At 39.9% G+C, this 25,077-nt stretch overlaps 1 protein-coding gene across 3 annotated transcripts in view; it reads left to right on the forward strand.

Annotated features, from left to right (window-relative positions):
• FEI1 (Leucine-rich repeat protein kinase family protein) overlaps window positions 1-7,162 on the forward strand; it is a 30,233-nt gene extending 23,071 nt beyond the window's left edge. For all 3 annotated transcript variants that reach the window (XM_088216144.1, XM_088216143.1, XM_088216145.1), the window contains 2 exons: window positions 5,241-5,374; window positions 6,413-7,162. In XM_088216144.1, coding sequence (XP_088072270.1) covers window positions 5,241-5,374; window positions 6,413-6,631 — 353 coding nt within the window. In that variant the 3' untranslated portion in view covers window positions 6,632-7,162. The remainder of the gene's footprint in view (window positions 1-5,240; window positions 5,375-6,412) is intronic.
• Window positions 7,163-25,077: the final 17,915 nt, after the last annotated feature.

Raw genomic sequence — 25,077 nt, forward strand, 5'->3', positions numbered from 1 at the left:
AATACTCTAAATCGCAGTTGGTAGCAACTTGACGCGTTTGAAGAACATCGTTGGAGCTATCCTGAAGATGCCAAACTCTTCAAATCGATTATTGAGCATAAACGAATTTTCAAGTTCCTAATGGGATTAAACAAAAACCTGAATGAAGTGCAATGACGGGTATTCGGAATCAAACTGCTGCCAAGCATCTACGAAGTGTTCTTCGAGATTCGGTAGGAAGAAACCTGAAAGAAAGTGATGATGGGAGACACACAATCCACTCACCTAATTGAAAACGCTTCTGCGCTTACAACCAGAACACTGGATTCTCGTGGGAAGAGGGGACGACCGTGGTGTGACCATTGCAGGAAACCCGGTCACATACGCGAAAAATGCTGGAAACTTCATAGAAGACCTGGTTACAGAAAGCCCTCGAAGTCTGAAAACCCCAACAACCACCAAGGGAATTATGCAACCTTTGAAGATACTCTACTGATTGCTGCAAAAAGTTGTCCATTTAGTCCAGAACAGGTGGACACTCTCTAGAGAATGCTTTCTCAGAAGAATCATCTCATCAGTGCTTCGGTAGCACATAAAGGTAAAATTCTCCTTGGTTTATCAGCTTGCTCTACAAAAAAACAAGTTTGGATTGTGGACTCCGGGGCATCCGATCACATGACGGGTGATGCTTCACTGCTCCAGCAATACAGCTCATGTAAGAAAGGGTTTACAATTATAATTGTTGACGGGTCCATCTCTAAATTGGCAGGAATGGGTTCTGTTGTTTTTTCACCATATTTGACTCTTTATTCCGTTCTATATGTCCCAAATTTGGACTGTAATTTGTTATCTGTGAGCAAACTTTCTGGAGATCTAAATTGTGCTGCTAAATTTGTCTCTAATGTATGTGAATTTCAGGACTTGGACTCGAAGAAGACGATTGACAATGATAGGATGAATTCAGGGCTGTACCTTTTTCAAGCCGACACCTTTAGGAGACAAATTCATAATGCAGTATGTGCAACTTTGTTTCTGTAAGTCATTCAAATAATGACCATGGTATCATGTTGTGGCATTATCGATTAGGACACCCAAATTTCTTGTACCTGAAAAAATTATTCCCTTTGTTGTTCAAGAATAAGAATCATTTTTCATTTCAGTGTGAAATATTTTAATTCTCTAAACATATTTGAAACTCTTTTCCTATTCTATCATACAAACCCTCAAAATCATTTGCATTAATTTATAGCGATGTATGGGATCTTTCAGGGTCACTAACATCATCGGAACTAGGTGGTTTGTATCCTTTATTGATGATTATACGAGAATTACCTGGGTATTCTTCATGAGAGAAAAATATAAAGTTGGACCTATATTTCAGAAATTCAATATTATGATTCAAAGTCAATTTCGTACCACTATACAAGTGTTGAAGTCTGATAACGCATGTGAGTACTTCGAAACCACCATCGGAAAATACTATACTTTACTGAATATGACATTATCCATCAAAGCTCTTGTGTACATACCCTACAATAAAATGGCATACCTGAAAGAAAAAACAGACATATTCTTGAGGTTGCTCGATCAATCATGTTTACTACTCACGTCCGAATATACCTTTGGAAGAGACAATACTTACTGCTACATACTTAATAAATCGAATGTCCTCCCGTATCCTTCATTTTCAGTCACCCTATAACCTCCTCCTGCAAATTTTTCCTGAATCTCATATTTTAAACACTCTTCCACTTAAAGTTTTTGGTTGCTCAGCATATGTTCATATTCATGCACACCTCAGGGGGAAACTTGACCCAAAAGCTCTCAAATGCATGTTTGTTGGGTACTCTTCTAATAAAAAAGGATACAAATACATTTTTTTTGAATACTCGTTGATTCTATAACACAATTGATGTCAAATTTTTTGAAAATCAACCTTTTTACCCAACAACTGATATTCAAGGGGAGAACTTCATTCAAGAATATCAATTTTGGGATGTGAGAGTATACACTCTCTTTATCAATAAATTTCACCAAATGCACATTCTCTAGAGTCTGAACTTAATACTTTACCTGAAACCACATACAAAGAGTCTGAGCCAGTGGCAGTAACTGAAAACACATTGCCTGCAATTAATGAGTTACGTGTTTACATTAGAAAGAACAAGGTTCAAGAAGGGAAAGTGCCTGAATCGACCAAGCCTTGCCACGAATCAATTCCTGCTCCAGATGCCGAGAAATTAACAGGCAATGAGATTTCTGTTCTTGCTACTAATACTGACACTGAACTGCCTATTGCTTTAAGAAAAGGGATTCGGACATGCACCAAACATTCTATACAGGAGTATATCTCATTTGGCAAGCTGTCTTCGACACATCATGCATTTGTGAGCAAGTTAGATAGTAGTTCCCTAGAGCCAAAAATGATTCATGAAACCCTCCAAGTACCAGAATGGAGAACAGCCATCCATAAGGAAATTAGAGCACGTGAGAAGAATGAAACATGAGAGTTAACAGATCTGCCTCCAGGGAAGCATCAGGTGGGATGCAAATGGGTTTTTACAACTAAATACAATTCGGATGGAAGTGTGAATCGGTATAAAGCTCGTTTGGTAGCCAAATGCTTTATTTAGTCATATGGGATAGATTATCAAGAAATTTTTGCTCCAGTAGCCAAACACAATATAATCCGAGTACTACTTTTACTTGTCTCAAATCTTGATTGGCCACTTTGTCAGGTAGATATGAAGAATGCTTTTCTTAACGGTGATTTAGAAGAAAAAGTATACATAGACGTCCCATCAGGATTTGAACTAACTAACAAACAATCCTCATAAAGTGTATAAATTTAAAAAGTCACTTTATAGTTTTAAACAATTTCCAAGGGCATGGTTTGATAGATTCACAAAGACAGTGAAACGAGTAGGGTATGAGTAATGTTAGTCAGATCACACATTGTTTGTCAAGCACTGTATCTCAGGTAAAAAAATTGTTTTGATTGTCTATGTGGATGACATCATACTGACAGGAGACCATATTGAGGAAATTCAGAAGCTTAAAGAGTTTTTGGCTAGAGAATTTGAAATTAAAGATGTTGAAATGCTCAAGTACTTCCTTGGCATGGAGGTAGCTCGGTCCAAAAAGAGAATTTTAGTATCACAACAGAAATATGTTCTAAATCTTCTGAAGGAGACAGGAATGCTCGGAAATAAATTTGCAGACACACCTATGGATCCAACTGTGACACTAGGGTCCAAGATTAGTGATAAAACAGTTGATAAAGAGAGGTATCAAAGATTTATAGACAAACTCATCTATTTGGCATATACAAGACCTGACATCAGCTTTGCAGTTAGTACAGTAAGTCAATTCATGAATCAACCAACTGAGAAACATACGAAGGCTGTATATCGGATTCTGAGATACCTAAAGATGATTTCGGGTCAAGGATTGTTTTTCAAAAAGGCAATGAATAGGGATGTTAAAATCTGCACTGATGCTGATTGGGCAGGATCAATAACAGACAGAAAGTCTACATCAGGATACTATACCTATGTTTGGGGAAACTTGGTGACTTGGTGTAGCAAGAAACAGTCAGTGGTATCTTATAGCAGTGCAGAATCTGAATTTCGGGCACTCGCTCATGGAATATGTGAGGGAGTGTTGTTGAGGAGGATACTATTAGATTTGAAAACTTCTGTTAACACTCTTATGAAAGTATGGTGTGACAACCAATCAACTATTAGCATGGCCAAGAATTCAGTACATCATGACTAAATTAAGCATGTAAAAATTGATCGACACTTCATCAAGAAAAAAATGGAAGATGAAACTATAAATCTTATGCATATTCCAACTAGTCAACAAATTGCAGACATCCTAACAAAAGCTTTACCAAAAGGGACCTTTGATGACATTGTATCTAATTTAGGTTTACTTAACATATATGTAAACTAGATTGAGGGGGAGTGTAGAAAATCATAGAAGGTAATTTGGTTTAATTTCTGTTTGCCTAGTGGGAGGAATCATCAAGTGGTTAAGGTGTGTTCGGTAAACATATATTGTTATTCCTTTCCCCCATAAAGTTGTTAGAAATTGGTTGTATTCCTTTCCTATAAATAAGCACCTCATGGTGAAGGAAATAAGACAAGTAGAAGAGAATTTCTCCATTCTCAGAACTTAAGATTAGAAGGTAGAAGAGTATGAAGTATTACTAAAATTACTGTTTGATGTTCATGTGAATGCTAATATGAACTAGCTAATGTGGAAATCGAAAGAAAATAGTGAGTTTAATGTTAAATCTTTTTATCCCTATCTGATTGGAGTGGGTGAAACTAGGGTGGATTGCTTCTTTGCTAAAGATGTCTGGAAGGTGCAGGCTCTGCCAAGAATGGTGTTGTTTGCTTGGGAGGCGGGTAGAAAGTGCATTTTGATGATTGACAATGTGACGGGAAGGGGTAGAATTATGGTGAATATGTGTTACCTTTGTAAGGAAAACGGTTGAATCCTGTAATTTTATGATGCCCTGTGGTGTATAATCTTTGGTCAATGGTGTATGGTTTGTTAGGAATTAATTGGGTTATTGTAGGTTTGGTGAAGGAGAAGATTTAGGCTTGGGGGAAGTTTATAAAAAGATAAAATATGTAAATCTTATTCCTTTAACGATTTTTTGGATGGTGTGGAAATAGAGAAATAAGAGAGCTTTTGAGAGGGTTGAGTGTATGTTGAAAACTAAGGATAAATATTTCTATTGTTTTTTGGTTCTTTGTTTCTGGGTCTTGACATTTATAGGGTGGAAGATTTTGGACTTGTTATTGATAATCTAACAAAATTGTAAATATTTTATAAATGTGTTGTACCCCCTTGTTGCTGTAGATATTATATATTGATTATTCTTTTTATTTGAAAAAAAAAATGTATTACATATTAAGTAATTATATAGTATTGTTATATAATTTATATATATAATAAATGTGTTGCATCCATGCCCTTCAACACTCAGGCAACACTATAAAAGCAACATGTATTGAGCTTGCACATTTCCTATTCCACCCTGTCAGCAGCATGCTACCTAGGTGCTGCTAACATGCATCGAATGCCCAATCTATTGTTTGTGCCTTCTAACATTCATATCTAAACTGGAGGTTGTCTACTCTTGTGCTCCCAACATTCGTATCTAAAACTACAGAGTTATTTCTAATCTCCTGTTATAAACTTTTTGAAATAATCTGGACTGAACCTGGTTTTGATTTACTTGGCAGAGTATATGCAAAGTGGTAGAGCAACTGAAAAGACTGATGTTTATAGCTTTGGGGTCCTGATGCTTGAAGTGTTAAGCGGAAAACGCCCAACTGATGCATCTTTCATTGAGAAGGGTCTTAACATTGTTGGCTGGGTATGTACATCCTCATGTTTATTGTTGCATCTTTATTTTTTTCTTCCAGGCATTGTACAAAATATAAGAATTAATTTATTTAAAAGATATAGTTAGAATGAAGCATTGTTTAATTAAGTTAAGAGCACACTGCTGCATTTAATTTTTTACAAGTCTAGAATTGCAGGGAACTCAAATTTTACCCAGTTCATTCTTGTCATGGTTTCTTGTCCCTCCGGGGATATACTATTGTGTAGTTTCTTCTTCTGCTCTATATTTCGTGCTTTGTTCTTGCTCCACTCTTCAATTCATTTTGAACAATGCCGTCAACTTTGGATTTGGTTTAAATCTGTCCCACTCTCATCCTATTTATAAATATTTAATAATTTGATATGTATAATTTAGCTATAATTTACATATTTAGTTCATAATTAATTTCACTCCATTCATATTCATTATTTCACAATGAGAAATTTATATTTTCACTTGCACAAGGAAGAATTTCTAAAATTCCTAAATTGAATTGCTAGGAATAGATTAGAAGTAAAATTTTATTTTCATTCAAATTTTTACTCATTTATATTGTACTTCCAGATATAGTATTTAGATTTGAAATTTGAACCAAACTCGGCCTGAAAGTTACCTGCAGAGTTCATAAAAATGCCAGTAATATTTTTTATCTTGATGTCAGGAGAGCTTGTGTTGCAACATTATGATTTTTTATTTTTTTTTGGGTGGTGGGGGAGGGAAAAGGAAGGGGGACAAGCCAAAACCCGGGCAGATCATGGATCAATCCCTCTCTTAGGAAAACAAAGGGATTGATAGGGTGATATTTGATTTTGAACCTCACATTGCAATGCTTTGCAAAGTGAAGTTTCCTTCTAACTATTGAAATTGGGTTTAGTGCTGGAAACCCAGTGAAGTGGTATATCGTACTGATTGTACTGCAGCACTGAAACAGTCAGGCAGCAATGGACAAAATGTCCAAACGTTTATTTGCACATAGTTTGCCTTATTGATCAATGTATTTTGTTTAAATGACCTGGTTTCCATTTGCAGTTAAATTTCTTAATTAATGAGAATAGGCAACGAGATATTGTTGATCCAAACTGTGAAGGGGTGCAAGCAGAAAGTCTTGATGGGCTGCTCTCGGTTGCCATCCAGTGTGTCTCTTCCAGTCCAGAAGATCGACCCACCATGCACAGGGTAGTTCAATTACTTGAATCTGAGGTCATGACCCCTTGCCCGAGTGACTTCTATGATTCAAACTCTGATTGACCTTTGTATGAAGTTTGACAGTGAAGACATATTCGAGTTAGCGTCTATGTTGTTGCAGGTCCTCAGAAACTGGTGAAGCACAAGTCAAACTGTTTTAGGGCGACTCAGAATCTGCAAAGATTTCAGTTCTTAATTTCATTCATTAATTCTTTCTGGGATTTTACAAAGAATTAAAAGATGTGCCAATAGTGTCAATTGGACCTGCATCAGAAAAAAATGATTCAGTATCGAAAGTGGATTTTGGTTGCATTCTCCTGTTTCTCTGTTGTCATTTTCCATGGGTTTGTGCAGAATTTTCTTTCAACAAATAGATAGAACTCCAAATCCATTAGGAGTCAATTTATTTGGCTTTTTAGTTTTTGTGGTGCTTCAGAATTTGTAATGTGTCTGCATAACTCGCTTACTAAAGTGTATATGACCAGTGTATAAGTAGGTCATGTTTTGTCTCCTTGAAGGAATCTTGTTTATGTCGTTTTTGTAAGATATGTTGTCAATACAATAATCAAACACTCCAGGAGCAGATTGGAAGCATGGTTCTAAAATGTTATTTCTTTTCTTATTCATTTGAGTGGAATGACTCTCTAGCTGTGGCTCTGCCTCTTATTGCAACTATGCAAAACCTTTTTATTACTCTTCGGAAAACTCAGGATTATCTCCTGCATTTGATTTTTTAATGTTTCATTGAATTTCTATTGTCTTATTCTGATAGAATTTTGTTTTGAGTGAATAATTTGATAGAGTTTGATATATACACACACACACACACATGAACTTCTTGCAAAATTTCAAAATCTTATTACTTAGTCCTGCAAAATTTGTGTCCAATTTGAAACTATATTTTCAAATATTTTTTACAATCAGCCTTACCACAAGCAAGCTTTTACTTTAAAAGATATACCCAAGTGCTAAGGTGTATAATTATATTAGTGTTTATGTCTGATTATTTTCTAAACTTAGATGTGGTATTCGTGTTGATGTCACGTCAGAGAAATTTTTTTCACTTTCCACACAGTTAAAAATTTCTAACTTCTCTAGTCTGAATGATAGTAAATTTGTTTGTCCTAGTTTTCATTGATCTGAATCTAAACTTCATCAGCCATTTGTTAATCTTTATGTTTGATGGTCTCCATTGCAAAATCTTCAAACATATATTGATAAAGGAGGTTCGGGTCCGCATAATTTGGACATTTGTACTTATTTTTAGAGCGGCGGACATATTTAGAGTTTGCAGAATTTGAAGAAAGGGGTCAACACATGGTGGATCACCATGAATGTAGCGAATGCAACCAGAGACAAAAATCAAATTTTTTTTTTTTTTTTGCTTATAATTTCATGAATAATTCAACAGTATTATTAGCAAATATATCTTATATTGTAGCTATCATATAAGAGGCAGCCTCATTATCAAGCAGCCATAATGTTTTATGGGGCTCTTGGAGTTGAAGAGAAGTGAGCGACCTTTGAGTTGAGTTAGTTCGGGTCCAGGGCTTTGACGATAGTGAATGACATTTTTAAGCATTGTCGTCAAATCTTGAATAAATTTAGATTTAGAACACGGAAAAAAACGAATTGAATGCTGGGTTTCAGGAGGGGGACCAAGAATTGCATGTCAGTATTATTGATAAGAGCCTGCCGACCGATTGATAGGTTAATAGTGACACGTGACAAGTGATAGACCATACCCCCTGTTTATGTGAAAGAAATTACCCATAACTGATTTGAGAAGTTAGTTTATGGTCTGAGGAGGTTTTGAGAAATTTCAGTGGCAACAAACACAGAAGAATTTGTTATTAAGAAAAATATTTTCTAATGTCACCCAAATCAAACTTCTTGAAGATACATGCAGCTTAAACTTCTACTAATGAGGGTAGTAGTATACGGGGATCTTAGATTGATACAACATTTTCATGGCCAAAGAGAAGACCGCTTAGGATTTGAAGAATCAAATCATCTTCAAAGAGCTCATGACTAATGGATACCAGGGAGTCAAACAAAGTCTTCATGATTTAGAGATATGCATTAATCAATTAATCAGATTTTGGAAATATTACAAAATTTTGATTTGAGTCAAAGAAATCAAGAATGAATTTGATGTCGGAAAAGTCATCCAATAGCAAGAAAACATCTTCAGCAGGGAGAGAGATGTTGGGTTTGATGAGGCTCTAGAGAACGTTGAAAGAAACTGTTGTTTGATTTTAAAATATTTTAGAAAGAAATATGAATTTGAAAATTCATTTAAGTCTTATTGATCCCTTTCCTTTCAAATTTGACTCATGACTGTTTTCAAGTCCTTAAAAAATGTAATTTCTGGACTCAATGGTTCTAGTTTCTTTTCCTTTGATTTTAATAGATTGTCTTTTGCCTAAACTAATTTCTCTTGAAACCTCCTTAGATGTGATTGTTTTAGTTTTCATTTCAAGGTTTATTTAATGTGATCAATTTATCCAAGACCAGATCGTTTTTGCTTTTTCAGCTTGATACATTACAATTTCTGGGGTGATTTCAGTATCTTGAATTCATTGTTTTTGGCCCCATGTAACTGGGAAATTGTTTGATGCCATTTTGATTACACTTTCTTACAATTTGTCCAAGAGATTTTCATCTTGAGTAGGATGTGCAATCATCATGCGCTTTTTTGGTGGGTCTAAAATAATGAATTATGGTTAATAATAATGAATATGGGTTTACTTTTTCAGCATACTTGGCTGTTGTTTAGGTTTCTTTAAAACAGAAAACTGGACTTGTCCATTAAGGTCATTTGGAATGCATGAATTGGTCACTGTGTGGAGACAAAATGATTGAAGGAGTCGGGCTGATTTGGGTTTTTAAGCAGGGGTTTAAGGCTTAAGTAAGGGTTGTTTATATATGTCTGTATTTACTTATTTAGTCTGGAGATTTAGGGGCTGTTTGATCTTGTTTAAATATGATTAATTTGAAAGGTTGGAGACTTAATTGAATATCCAATCATGATTACTATATTGGATTCAATGGACTTCTTGCAAGCAGTAGCATTGTTCTGTATTCAACTTTTTGTTTTGTCGTTTGTTTTGTTTCTTTCTCTTTCATTTTTGTAAGAGTTTTGGTTACGTGCATGTAAGAAATTTTAATATAGAAATTAATTTGTTCAATTTTAATGGATTCAACTTGTCTTAACAAAACCAAAAAATAAGAATTACATACCTTTTAAAAATAATGTAGTCATAGTATAATTGAATGATCCATTTAATAAAAATTTTAATTATCTGTCTCATTTATTCTCTTTATCCAACTATTATGCATATGTGTTTTAGAATTATAGTTGATGTAAGTATATTTTGAAAATGAATTTGTACTTTTTTTATAAAAAAGATAAGAGAGTCAAAATACATTTATGATAATTCTTTTATTGAGATTTGTTTCTCTGTAATAACTATTATATTCTAATTCTCATAAAATATAATAACTATCTTATTAAAAATATAATTATTACATATTAATTATCATAAAATATAATAATTCTTTAATTAAAATATGATTATTATATTTTAATTCTCATAAAAAATAATAATTTTATAATTAAAATATAGTTATAATATTTAATTATCGTAATATATAATAATTATATTTTATTTTAAAGTTACACACTCCATCACGATATATATTTTTTTCTATAACGTTATGTGTAACAGCCCCATAAATTCAAAAAGAAATACATATAATAATTCGAGTGCGGAAGTGAAATAAAAGATTAAGGTTAACATCCCTTACACAATAACTTAAAAGTACTAAATAATATCACGGAATAAGTTCTCCAAAAAAAATACGAGAAATGAGAAAACTAAAAGAAACTATAAAACATCTAGTATCTACTCGCCGTATTCTTGTGGATTAGGCTCGGGAGCCAGATCCTCATAATCTGAAATGGTTAAATAAGGAATGAGCTACACTACCCCAATAAGGACATCACACTATATCACCGTCACAGAAGTAAAGGTTGGTAGAAAACCAAAAACAACTAATGGAGCACAAATTTTAAACCAATACAATTATTTAAAATAAAACCACTTACCATTTTTCTTACCCTTGGAGAACCTGTGAAAACAACCTATAAAGACAATAACATAATACAGATAACAATTTCATGCATAATCAATAACATAAAACATATTATAAATCCGTATTCATTAACAACAGCTGATTATCACCGTTTTTCGTTTTTTTCCAGCCCACTAATATCCATGGGGATCCATAGAGGTATTCCCGCTACATGTGAACCCTACTTCTTAACAGTCTTAATTCCAGGGCCGTCCCCATACCCCGTACGGTATGAGCGTCAAGATATTAAATTTCAATACCTCGTTCGGTATAAGGGTGAAGCGGGCCGTCCTCATACCCCGTCTAGTATGAGCGTAAAATGACCAAGTCTTTATACCCCATCCGGTATGAGACAATGTTTACGGTAGGATTCCCTATGAACCCGATCCGTCCACCATCTCCCAGGATATCTAGTGAGGCTGTCACCTTATTTGTTTCCTCTTAGTCTCCGTTACCAAGTTGAACATAATCATATAAACAATAAACATGCACCCGGTAGTACAATCATATCTGAAATCCCAAAATCACACAGTGGTCAAGTAAGACAGTAACACATGCATTTAAAACTATAGAATAGATAGACCAGATACCATAATGCATTTAGATTGTAAAATAAATCAAGCAGGAATCAACAGAGAATAATGTCCGGTTTGGGCTCCATTAGCAACTATAATTAATTATGCATATTTATTAATTTGTACAAAATAGAGTATTATCATTTATTCAAACTTCAATTCCATGATAGGAAAAAGGGTGAGGGGTCCTTACTTGATTCGACACTGAAAACTAGATTGTTACTGCGCTTACGGATGGTCCCTAGGTTCTCTGAATTTTTTCTCGGGAACTGAAACGCACTTATGGTACCTACACATGTTCCAAATAACCCAAAAATCAGACCTAGGGCCTACTCGGCCAATTTCAAAATTTCGGTACGGTGGCTCCGTCGTGCTCCGGTGATGGCGCTGCCGCGAGCGGTGGCGATCTGCCTTGGGTTGGCTGTTTTCGGTCGAATTCAGCCAAACTTGCATCGGTTCCTGTGAGAAAACACACTTAGGGCCCTCTGTGGGCTGGAAAAACGTAAAAAATCGAAACTCACCGATGGTGGGGCTCTCCGGTGCGGCGGCTCCTTCGGCTCACGTTGCAGTTGGGTGTTTTGCTCCGGTCAACCTGTAGAGGAGGAAACGATGATCACAACGGTGAAAAAATCACATCGAATGGGAATCGGGAATGGCCTCATCAGAGGTAAAAATTAAACATTCCGCAGCGGCGCCGCTGAGATTCGGCAAGGTTTTCCGGCCAATTGGCCAGTGCTTTCGCTCCGATTTTGCCATATGTGGGTTTAGAATCAAATTCTAAGTAAAGGGTAGGATTTTTACCTCGTTTGGCGTTCGGAAGTTACTCCGGTGTGGCGGCGGGTGGCAGCAGTCAGCTCCCCGGCGGTTGGGTTGTCTTCTCCGGCGAGGGGCTCTGGCGGCGAGAGTTAGGGTTTGGGTGTGGATGGGGTTATTTATACCTATTTGCTTTTGATCTGGGCCGTCCATCGCTTTTAATATGGACCGTCTGATTGCACTTAAATAGGAAGTGAATCTCGGCCGTTCATCGCGATTCAATCTGGACCGTCCGTGCACGATGCAATCTGGGCTGTCCCTGCGCGTTTTTAATTTGGACCGTCCGTGCGCGCGGGAACGGATCTCAGCTGTTTGATCGCATGCACGCAGATCGCCCACGTGGCTCCCTCCCCCGTGGCCTCCTGCGTCAGCGTCTCTGCCACCTGACGCGTAATGTTTGGTCGGGGTTGCTGACCGGGCAGCTGACGTAGCACAACTTTTCTAAATTACGTTTTGACCTCTGGTTTTCGATTTTTCTTTCAAAAATACTCCAAGAACCCAAATTTTCATCCATTTTTTCCAAAATTATTTTTAATTAAATCCCTAAATAATTTTTTACCCCTTATTATTATTATTATTATTTTCATTAAAATAAAATAAAATAAATTCAATTCAATTAATACATATTTTATATTTATATAGAATTAATAAAATGAAATAAAATAAAAATAAAAATAATAAAAAATAGTTGGGTGTTACAACTCTCTCTCCCTAAAAGAAATTTGGTTCCTTAAATTTGCCTCTCACTCTAGATCGAACAACTGGGGGTACTGGGCTCTAAAATCTGATTTTAGCTCCCATGTAACATCTCTTGGTGTGTGGTTCTGCCATACGACCTTTACAAAGGATATTTTCCAGTTGCAAAGTAATTTTCTCTTTCGATCCATAATGCCGACTGGTACTTCCTCGTAGGATAAGTTCTCTTGGAGTGGAAGAGGTTCGTGGGCCAAGACATGAGAGAGGTCCGGGTTGTACTTGCGTAGCATGGACACATTGTGAATCTTGCAAAGCTCTAGAGGCAGTGCTAATCTGTAGGTAGCGGTACCAATCCTGTCTAAGACTTCAAATGGTCCAATAAATCGGGGGTTCAGTTTTCCCCTCCTACCGAACCTACTAATTCCCTTGAAAGGAGTGACCTTAAGGAACACCCAGTTACCTTTCTCAAATGCTAAATCTCTCCTCCAGGTGTCCGCATAACTCTTTTGCCTGCTCTGAGCCATCTAAATGTTCTTCCTGATTTTAACTATCTTGGATGTAGTCTCCTCTACCAGCTCTAGGCTGAATAATTTTCTATCGCCCACTTCTTCCCAACAAATCGGCGATCTGCATGGCCACCCATATAACGCCTCATACAGAGCCATGCCAATGCTCGCTTGGTAGCTGTTGTTGTAGGCGAACTCTATCAGGGGTAGATGGTCGTCCTAATGACCTCCAGAGTCAAGGATACAAGCTCAGAGCATATCTTCAAGTGTAACAGATTGTCTTTTCTGACTGTCCATCAGTCTGAGGGTGGAAGGCAGTACTGAGAGACAGCTTCGTTCCCATGGCTTGCTGAAAGCTACTCCAAAACCGAGAAGTGAACCTGGGGTCCCTATTGGACACCACTGTCACTGGGACTCCATGCAATCTGACTATTTATACATTCTTGCCAACTTGTCCAAGGGATCAGCTTGCTGAAAGCTACTCCAAAACCGAGAAGTGAACCTGGGGTCCCTATTGGACACCACTGTCACTGGGACTCCATGCAATCTGACTATTTATACATTCTTGCCAACTTGTCCAAGGGATCAGTCATCCTGATGGCTAAGAAGTGGGAAGACTTGGTAAGCCGGTCAACAACTACCCAGATGACATCATGTCCTGAGCGTGACTTAGGTAACCCTGTCACAAAGTCCATAGTGATATGTTTCTAATTCTACTATAAGATCGATAAAGGTTGAAATAATCTGCTTGGGCGCTGATGCTCTGCCTTGACCTGCTGACATACCAAGCATTTAGACACAAAGTCAGCTATGTCTCTTTTCATCCCATTCTACCAAAACTAGAGTCGCATGTTTTGTTACATTTTAGTGCTTCCGGGATGCATGACAAACGTTGAGCTATGAGCCTTTGTCATGATGTCTCTCTTTAACTCACTATCACCTGTTACACATACCCTGTCCTGAAATCGGAGTAACCCATCGGCGGAGACTCAGAATTCTGAGCTAACTCCCTGTTATGTATTGTTCTTGAGGGCTACTATGGCGGGATCAGCTGACTGAGTTTCCCTTATTCTTTGGATTAACTCAGGCTGGATGGTCAGATGGCCCAAACATGTGACTCTCCTCAAGTCGAACCTGTTGTGTGGCTCCAATTTTCCTGCATTCTGAGACCATCAAATAGGTTAAGATACCTGCACTTTTTCTGCCGTGTGCATCGGCTACCACGTTGCCTTTACCCGGATGGTACAAGATGTCACAATCATAGTCCTTAAGAAGTTCTATCCACCTTCTCTGATGCATGTTCAGATCCTTCTAAGTGAATATGTGTTTTAAACTCTTGTGATCGGTATAGATCTGAAAGGTCTCTCCATATAAATAATGGCACCAAGTCTTCAAGGCATGTATGATATCGGCAAGCTCTAAGTCATGGGTGGGATAATTTTTCTCATGATTCTTTAACTGTTTGGACCCATAGACTATAACCTTCCCATGCTGCATTAAAACACAACCTAGGCCTAGATAGGATGCATCACTGTAAACTGTATATCTTCAAGATCCACTCGGTAAAACCAGCACAGGTGCAGTAGTCAGCCACTTCTTTAGTTCTGAAAAATTTCTTTCATAGTTCTCATTCCACTCAAACTTGGCATTCTTCTTTGTGAGTCGGGTTAGGAGAGCTGCTAAACTAGAAAATTCTTTAACAAACCTGCAGTAACAGCCCGTCATTCCTAGAAAGCTATGGATTTCTTTAACTGATGTCAATTTCTCCCAGTCGAACACTGCTTCAACCTTTTCAGGATTCACTGATATCTATCCTTTGATATGATGTGTCCCAGAAAGGTGGTCTGCTCAAGACAGAATCCACACTTACTCAACTTTGCATACAACTTCTTTCTTCTGAGAACCTGCAAAACCTGAGCTAGATGGTGAACATATTCCTCTCTGCTTTTTGAGTAGACCAGAATGTCATCGATGAACATGATAACAAATTGATCTAAGAATTATCTGAAGACCCTGTTCATCAGATCCATGAAGATGGTTGGGGCATTGATTAGTCCAAATGGCATGACCAGGTTCTTATAGTGTCCGTAACTGGTTCGAAAAGCCGTCTTGGGGATGTCTTCTGTCCTTATTTTCACCTGATGGTAACCTTATCGCAGGTCTATTTTGGAGAAGACCTGCGCACCCTGCAACTTATCAAAGATTTCATCAATCCTGGGAAGGGAATACTTGTTCTTGATTGTGACCCTATTCAATCTTTTGTAATCAATACAAAGTCTCAACGTTCCATCTCCCTTCCTGGCAAAAATGACTCCAGCACCCCAAGGGGACACACTATGTCTGATAAAACTACTGTCTTGCAATTCAATGATTTGTTTCCTCAGCTCCTCCATCTCAACGCGGCTCATGCGGTAAGGAGCAACCGAAATAGGCTGGGTGTCTGGCTTTAAATCTATGGTGAACTCGACTTCCCTATCCACTGGTAGTCCAGTTAGTTCATCTGGAAACACATATGAAAAGTCTCGGATTAACGGAATCTCTTGAGTACAATTCTCTTTCTCGGGTTTGCCTAGTTAGAGAAAATAGCAAGGTTAAGGTACTCGACAAATAAGAAAACTTGCCATAAAGGAATAAGTACTAAATGATTTTATTAATTTGTAAATGGCTCCTCATTAGGAGGATTGAATACAACCTTCTTGCTAAAGCAATCTACGGCGGCGTGATACACCACTAGCCAATTCATCCCTGAAATTACGTCAAAATTCTTCGTGTCTAATTCTATTAAGTCTACACTCAGTTTTTTATTTGCTATCTCCACGGTACAAGGCTTGTAGACAACTTCTCCCAATAGTGTTACACTCCCAACAGTAGACACAAATAACATTGAATCAAGTTTATCAGCTAATACATTAAATTTGGATGCAAAAACAGGTGAAACAAATGAATGCGATGCACCAGTGTCAATCAAAACATGAGCAAGATGGTTACAGATAGTGTACATACCCTGTACCACGTCTCGGTCAGCTCCGGCATCCTGCTGGGTGAGGTTGTAAGCCCTACCCTGAATAGGAGGTCTTCCCTTATTCTGGTTCCTTGGACACTCTTTCGCATAATGTTGGGCACTACCACATATGTGATAGGTGTTGTTGAGGTGGTAGCATGGTCGGTCCCCATGATCTCTGCCGTAATGCTGACATATCTTACCACGTCCTGCCACTGGAGCCTAAGGGGGAGCCTGGATCACCGGTTTGAGCCTCTTGTTCTGTTGGACAAGCGTAGTAGGTGCGGGTTTGCGGGGTGGAGCTGAGGGTCTGTAGTTCCCTGCTGACTGAGGGAGGGTGTGGAGGCTCCTCTCCACTAACTGTGCCTTGGCTAGAACGACCGAGTAAGTCCCAAGCTCCAATATAAACAAATGTTGCTTGATCTTTGGGCGGAGGCCCCACTCGAACCTCCTAACCTTCCTGCCCTCATCCATCAACGTCTCAGGGGAGTATCGACCCAATTTTAGGAACCTACAAGCATATTCTGACACCGTCATGTTCCCTTGGACTAACTGGACAAACTCCATCTTCTTCAGATGTCGGATGTGCTCTGGGAGGTACTCTGCATGAAAGGCTGCTAGGAACTATTTCCAAGTAACTGGAATAGGCAAGGTGGTCTGCTTGAGTTCCACCAGTGGTCTGCTTCTCCCACCAATATGTAGGTAGCAAGGGTGACCCTCTGCTTGAGAGTCACCCCTAGGGTCTTAAAGGTCTTCTCCGTCTCCGCTAACCAGTATTGGGCATCTTCATAAGAGGATTCCTCTATAAAAGTAGATGGGTTTAGTCTTCTGTACCTCTCTATGTAGCCTGGGTCAATCATGGAAGGAGCTGGGTCCTGCGAAAGAGGGACTAGGCTAGGCTGAGGATAGACTGGGGGGCCCTATGGTGGTACTTGCTGATATGGTGGGGGCACTGGATTATATTGTGGCGGTGCTGGGCAGTACTGTGGCTGGGGCACCGGATGGTACTGTGGAGGAGCAGAGTCATACCGAGGTGGCTCAAGATCCTCTCGCTGTAGTGGTGGCTCAACCTGTGGTAGCGAAAGAGGGTCAGGTAGCTCCCTCATCTCCTCTCAGGCCTGCTGGGCCGCAATGAGTCTTTCTAACATCTCAAATATCCTATCCACGTCTTCCCTGAGCGAACCCTCCCGGGCTGCCCGGTTTAGTGGGGGTCTTCCTCTTCTCATCTCTTTATACCTGCATTTCACAAGAAAGAGTTGAGTGATAATTCATTGTTTGGTGTTTCTCTAAGTATTATTATTGTGTAAGGGACGGGTCCGAGGAACGCGACTCTGATAGCAACTCTAACAGCCCCAGAAATTTAAAAGGAAATAGATATAATAATCTGAGTGCGGAAGCGAAATAAAAGATTAAGATTAACATCCCTTACACAATAACTTAAAAGTATTAAACAATATCACGAAATAAGTTCTCCAAAAGAAATACGAGAAATGAGAAAACTAAAGGAAACTATAAAGCATCTAGCATCTATTTGACGTCTTCTTGTGGATTAGACTCGGGACCCAGGTCCTCCTGATTTGAAATTGTTAAGTAAGGAATGAGCTATACTACCCCAGTAAGGACATCACACTATATCACTGTCACAGAAGTAAAGGTTTTGATCTGGGTCGTCTATAACGGCCCCGAAAACTAAAAGGAAACGCATATATAAAATTCTAAGTGTGGAAGCAAAATAAAATATTATATTTAACATCCCTTACAAAATAACCAAAACGTATTAAACATATGAAAGAATAAGCTAACTAAAGTAAATACTAGAAATGAATATTATAAGGAAAACTATAAAATCTTTTAGGCATCTACTCGCCGTCTTGCTGACCAACGGGCTCGGGAACCGAGTACTCCTGATCTGAAGTGATTAAGTAAGAAATGAACTACACTACCCCAGTAAAGATGTCACACTATCTCACAGTCACAGAAGTAAAAGTTGGTAGAAAACCAAAACGACCAATGGAGCATAATTTATAACAAATTCATTTATTGATAATAAAACCCTTTTATTGTCCACTTACCTCGGTGAGATTCATGAAAACAACTTATGAAAACAATAACATTATAATATCATGAAATCATACGCACCCTGTAACATAACATATATCATACATTTAATATGTCAATCACCAGGCAACAAATTTCCTTTTTTACTAGCATACCAGTATCCATGGGGATCCATAGGGATTCCCGCCACACGTGAACCCTTCATGTTAACAACTCAATTCTAAGGCCGTCCCCGTACCCTGTTCGGTATAGGCGTCAAAACAATAAACCTCAATACCCCGTCCGGTATGAGGGTGAAGCGGGCAGTCCCCATACCCCATCCAGTATGAGTGCCAAAATATTTAAAGTCTCCATACCCCGTCCAGTATGAGAGATAACGTTCCCTGTAGGGTCCCCTATGGACCCGGTCCGTCCACCATCTCCCAGGATGTCTAGTGAGGTTGTTAACTTATCCATTTATCAACTCAATCCCATTCCTATTTGTTCTTGGTCTCAATTACCCAATCAAACATGAATACGTAAACTAGTAATAAACACTAAATAAGTCAAACATAACATCGGGTTCACAATAATCAAACCTTAATAAATTAAACAGTGAATCATGCATACAAAGCCATAGAATGAACAAATCAGATACTACACTGCATTAAGACTGCAAAATAAATCAAACAGGAACTGACCGAAAAACATATCAGATTCGGGCTCCATTAGCAATCTTAATTAATTATGCATATTCATGAATTCATAAAATACCGTTTTATTATTTATTAGACTTTAATACCGTGACAGAAATGAGGATGAGAGATTTTTACTTGATTCGGAGTCTAAAATCGGTTTTTCACTGTGCCTGCAGGCAGTCCCTAGATTCCTTTAATTTTTTTTTTCAGGAACTGAAACACACTTTCGGTACCTGCACATGTCCCTAAAAAACTCCAAATCAGACCCAGGGCCTCCTCGACCAATTTCAGAATTCTGGCATGGCGGCTCTACCGTGCTCTGGCGACGGCGCCGCCGCTTGCAGAGGCGATCCTCCTCGGGTTGGCCGTTTCTGGCCGCTTTCGACCAAATTTGGCCAAACTTGCATTGGTTCCTATGATAAAACACACGCAAGGCACTCGGTGGGCCGAAAAAACTAAAAAAATCGAGACTTACCGGCGGCAGAGCTCTCGGGTGCGGTGGCTCCTCCGGCGCGAGTCGTGATTTGGTGTTTTGCTTCGGTCAACCTATAGAGGAAAGGACGATGGTCATAGTGGTGTAAAAATTACATCAAACGGGAATCGGAAAGGGCCCTATCGGAGGCAAAAATCGAAAAAACCCGAGATGGCACCGCTGGGCGTCGGCGACGTTTTTCGGCCAATTGGCCTGTGGTTTGGCTCTGATTTGGCCACAGGAGGGTTCAGCATCGTAATCCGAGCCAAGGAGAGAAATTTTACCTCGTTTGGCGGCCGGAAAGTGCTGCAGTGCGGCGGTGGGTGGCGGCAGTCGGTTCCTCTGGTGGCTGGGCTGTCTTCTCCAGCGAGGGCTCTGGCGACTAGGGTTTGGGGTTGGGTGTGAATGAGATTATTTGTAACCTTCTCCTTTTAATCTGAACCGTCCATCACGATTTAATCTGGGTCGTCCGATTGCGATTAAATTAGAAATGAATCTGCACCATCCATCGCGATGCGATCTGGGCCGTCCGCACATGTGCAATATGGGCTGTCCCTGCGCGCGTTTGATATGGGTCGTCCGTGCGCGCGAGAACGGATCTCAGCCATCCGATCGCGCTTACGCAGATCGCCCACGTGGCCCATTCCGTGTGGCCTTCCTGCGTTAGCGTCTTTGCCACGCGGCGTGTCCTGGTTGACCGGAGTTGCTGACCGGGCTGCTGACGTGGCTGCTGACGTAGCGTAATTTTTTTAAATTGTATTTTGACCCCCGATTTCTAATTTTCCTTTTAAAAATACCCCCGCAATCCGAATTTTTACCCATTTTTTCCAAAATTGTTTTCAATTAAACCCCAAAAATAATTTTACCCATTTTTATCATTATTATTTTTTTTATTTCCCATTAAATCAAATTAAGCTAAATAAAAACAATTATATTATTACTTAAATAAATAAATGAAAGAAAAATTAAAATAAAATAAAATTATAATAATTCCAATAATAATAATAAAAATAAAAATAAAAATAAAAATTATGGTATTACAACTCTCCCCCCTTAAAGAAATTTGGTCCCCCAAATTTGCCTCTTACTCCTGGTCGAACAAATAGGGGTACTGGGCTCTAAAGTCTGATTCTAGCTCTCAGGTAGCCTCCATTGGCGTCTGGTTCTGCCACACGACTCTTACAAATGATATTTCTCAGTTACGGAGTATTCTGCTCTTTCGGTCCGTGATACCGATTGGTACTTCCTCATAAGACAAGTCATCTTGGAGTGGAAGTGGTTCATGAGCCAAGACATGAGAGGGGTCCGGGTTGTACTTACGTAACATGGACACATGGAACACATTGTGGACCTTGGAGAGCTTTGGAGGCAGTGCTAGTTTGTAGGCGGCAGTACCAATCCTATCCAAGACTTCAAATGGTCCAACAAATCGGGGGTTCAGTTTTCTCCTCCTGCGAACCTACTAATTCCCTTGAAAGGGGTGACCTTAAGGAACACCCGGTCGCCTTTCTCAAACACTAAATCTCTCATCCGGGTGTCCGCATAACTCTTCTTCTTGCTCTGAATCGTCTGAATGTTCTTTCTGATTTTAACTATTTTAGACGTGGTCTCCTCCACCAACTCCGGGCCGAATAATTTTCTGTCGCCCACTTCTTCCCAACAAATCGGTGATCTGCATGGGCGCCCATATAACGCCTCATACGGAGCCATGCCAATGCTCGCTTTGTAGCTGTTGTTGTAGGCAAATTCTATCAGGGGTAGATGGTCGTCCCAATGGTCTCCAGAGTCCAGAACACAAGCTTCGAGCATATCCTCAAGTGTACGGATTGTTCTTTCTGACTGTCCATTAGTTTGAGGATAGAAGACAGTACTGAGAGACAGCTTTGTTCCCATGGCCTGCTGAAAGCTACTCCAAAACTGAGAAGTGAACATGGAGTCCCTGTCGGATACCACTATCACTGGAACTCCATGCAATCTGACTATTTTCTGGATATACATTCTTGCCAACTTGTCCAAGGAATCGGTCATCCTGATGGCTAGGAAGTGGGAAGACTTGGTAAGCCGGTCAACAATTATCCAGATGGCGTCATGTCCTGAACGTACCTTGGGTAATCTCGTTACGAAGTCCATGGTGATATGTTCCCACTTCCACTCTGGGATCGGTAAAGGCTGAAGTAACTTGCTTGGGCGTTGATGCTCTGCCTTGACCTTCTGGCATACAAAGCATTTAGATACAAAGTCAGCTATGTCCCTCTTCATCTCATTCCACCAAAACTGGGGTCGCATGCTTTGGTATATTTTGGTGCTTCCGAGATGCATGGAAAACTTCGAGCTATGGGACTCTGTCATGATGTCTCTCTTTAATTTACTGTCGTCTGAGACACACACCCTGTCCTGGAACCGGAGTAACCCATCGGCAGAGACTCATAATTCTGAGCCCACTCCCTGTTTTGCATTATTCTTGCGGGCTACTAGGGCGGGGTCGATTGACTGGGCTTCTCTTATTCTCTATATTAACTCAGGCTGGATGGTCAGACGGCCCAAACATGCGACTCTCTTCAGGTCCTGAAGCCAAACTTATTGTGTGGCCCTAATTTGCCTGCGTTCTGAAACCATCAGATGGGGTAAGATACCTGCACTTTTTCTGCTGAGAGCATCTGCCACCACGTTGCCCTTACCTGAATGATATAAGATATCACAATCATAGTCTTTAAGGAGTTCCATCTACCTTCTCTGACGCATGTTGAGATCATTTTGAGTGAATATGTGTTTCAAACTCTTATGATCGGTATAGATCTAAAAGGTCTCTCCGTATAAATAATGGCGCCAGGTTTTCAAGGCATGTATGATTACGGCAAGTTCCAAGTCATGGGTGGGATAATTCTTCTCATAATTCTTTAACTGTCTAGACCCATAGGCTATGACCTTCCCATGTTACATCAGGACACAACCCAGGCCTAGATAGGAGGCATCACTGTAAACTGTATATCCCCCCGATCCACTCGGTAAAGTCAGTACGGGTGCAGTGGTCAGTCGTTCCTTTAATTCTGAAAAACTTCTCTCACAGTCCTCATTCCACTCAAACTTGACATTCTTCTTTGTGAGTCGGGTTAGGGGAGCCGCTAGACTAGAGAATCCTTCGACGAACCTGCGGTAATAACCTACCATTCCCAAAAAGCTACAGATTTTCTTAACTGATGTCAACTTCACCCAGCCAAGTACCGCTTCAACCTTTTCGGGATTCACTGATACTCCTTCCTTCGATATGATGTGTCTTAGGAAGGCGGTCTGCTCAAGTCAGAATCCACACTTACTCAACTTTGCATATAGCTTTTTTTTTTCTGAGGACCTGTAAAACTCGGGCTAGATGGTGAGCATGCTCTTCTCTGCTTTTTGAGTAAACCAAGATGTCATCGATGAACACGATAATAAATTGATCCAAGAATTCTCTGTAGACCCTGTTCATCAGATCCATAAAGATGGCTGGGGCGTTGGTTAGCCCAAATGGCATGACCAGGAACTCATAGTGTCCGTACCTGATTTGAAAGGCCGTTTTGGGAATGTCTTCTGTTCTTATTTTCACCTGATGGTAACCTGATCGCAGGTCTATTTTGGAGAAGACCTGTGCACCCTGCAGCTGATCGAAGAGGTCATCAATTCTGGGGTGGAGCTGAGGGTCTGTGACTTCCTACTGACTGAGGAAGGGTGTTGAAACTCCTCTCCACGATCTACGCCTTTGCTAGAACGGCGGAATATGTCTTGAGCTCTAGTACCAATAAGTGCTGCTCTATCTCTGGGCGGAGGCCCCACTGGAACCTCCTAGCCTTCCTGCCCTCATCTATCAATGTCTTAGGGGAGTATCGGCTCAGCTCTAGGAACTTACGAGCATATTCCGATACCGTCATGTTTCCCTGGACCATGGACAAACTTCATCTTTTTTAAATGTCATATGTGCTCGGGGAGGTATTCCGCATGAGAGGCTGCTAAGAACTGCTCCCAAGTGACTGGTGTAGGCAGGGTGGTCTGCTTGAGCTCCCACCAATGACCTGCTTCCCCAACCAGCATGTAGGAAGCAAGGGTAACCCTCTGCTCGGGAACCACTCCTAAGGTCTTGAAAGCTTTCTATGTCTCCGCCAACCAGTATTGGGCATCTTCAAAAGAGGACTCCCCTGCAAAAGTGGAAGGGTTCAGTCTTCTGTACCTCTCTACGTTGCCTAGGTCAATCAAGGAAGGAGTTGGGTCCCGTGGAAGAGGGGCTGGGTCGGGCTGAGGATAGACTGGGGGGCCCTGTGGTGGCACCTGCTGATATAATGGGGGCACTGGATTGTACTGTGGCGGTGCCGAGCAGTACTGTAGCTGGGGCACCGAATTATACTGTGACGATGGTGCCGGGGGGTACTGTGGAGGAGCAGGCTCGTGCTGGGGTGGCTCGGGATCCGCTCGCTGTAGTGGTGGCTTAACCTGTGGTAGTGGGGGGAAGGTCGGGTAACACCCTTCTCTCCTCTCAGCCTTGCTGGGCAGCAATGATCCTTTTTACCATCTCAAATATTATGTCCATATCTTCCCGAAGCGAATCATCCCGTATTGCTCAGTTTAGTGGGGGTCTTCCTCTCCTCATCTCTCTGCACCTGCATTTCACAAGGAAGGGTTGAGTAACGATTAATCGGTTGGTATTTCTCTAAATATTATTGTGTAACGGACGAGTCCGAGGAACGCGACTCTGATACCAACTATAACGACCCTGGAAATTAAAAGGAAATGTATATATAAAATTCTAAGTGCGGAAGCGAAATAAAATATTATGTTTAACATCCTTTACACAATAATCAAAATGTATTAAACATATGAAAGAATAAGCTAACTAAAGTAAATACTAGAAATGAATTATATTAGCCCAGTAAAGATGCCACACTATCTCACTATCACAGAAGTAAAGGTTGATAGAAAACCAAAACGACCAATGGAGCATAATTTATAACAAATTTATTTATCGATAATAAAACCTTTTTATTGTCCACTTACCTCGGTGAGATTCATGAAAACAACTTATGAAAATAATAACATTATAATATCATGAAATCATACGCACCCTGTAACATAACACATATCATACTTTTAATATGTCAATCATCAGGCAACAAATTTCCTCTTTTACCAGCATACCAATATCCATGGGGATCCATAGGGGTTCCCGCCACACGTGAAACCTTCATGTTAACAACTTAATTTTAGGGCCATCCCCATACCCCGTCCGGTATGAGCGCCAAAATAATAAACTTCAATACTCCGTCCGGTATGAGGGTGAAGCGGACCATCCCCATACCCCGTCCGGTATGAGCGCCAAAACACTTAAAGTCTCCAAATCCCGTCCGGTATGAGAGACAATGTTCCCGGTAGGGTCCTCTATGGACCCAATCCGTCCACCATCTCCCAGGATGTCTAGTGAGGCTGTTAACCTATCCATTTATCAACTCAATCCCATTCCTATTTGTTCTTAGTCTCAATTACCCAATCAAACATGAATACGTAAACTAGTAACGAACACCAAACAAGGCAAACATAACATCGAGTTCA

The sequence above is a fragment of the Carica papaya genome, chromosome 3, assembly GCF_054855325.1.
Source record: "Carica papaya isolate Zhongbai chromosome 3, ASM5485532v1, whole genome shotgun sequence".
Taxonomy (NCBI): Eukaryota; Viridiplantae; Streptophyta; class Magnoliopsida; order Brassicales; family Caricaceae; genus Carica; species Carica papaya.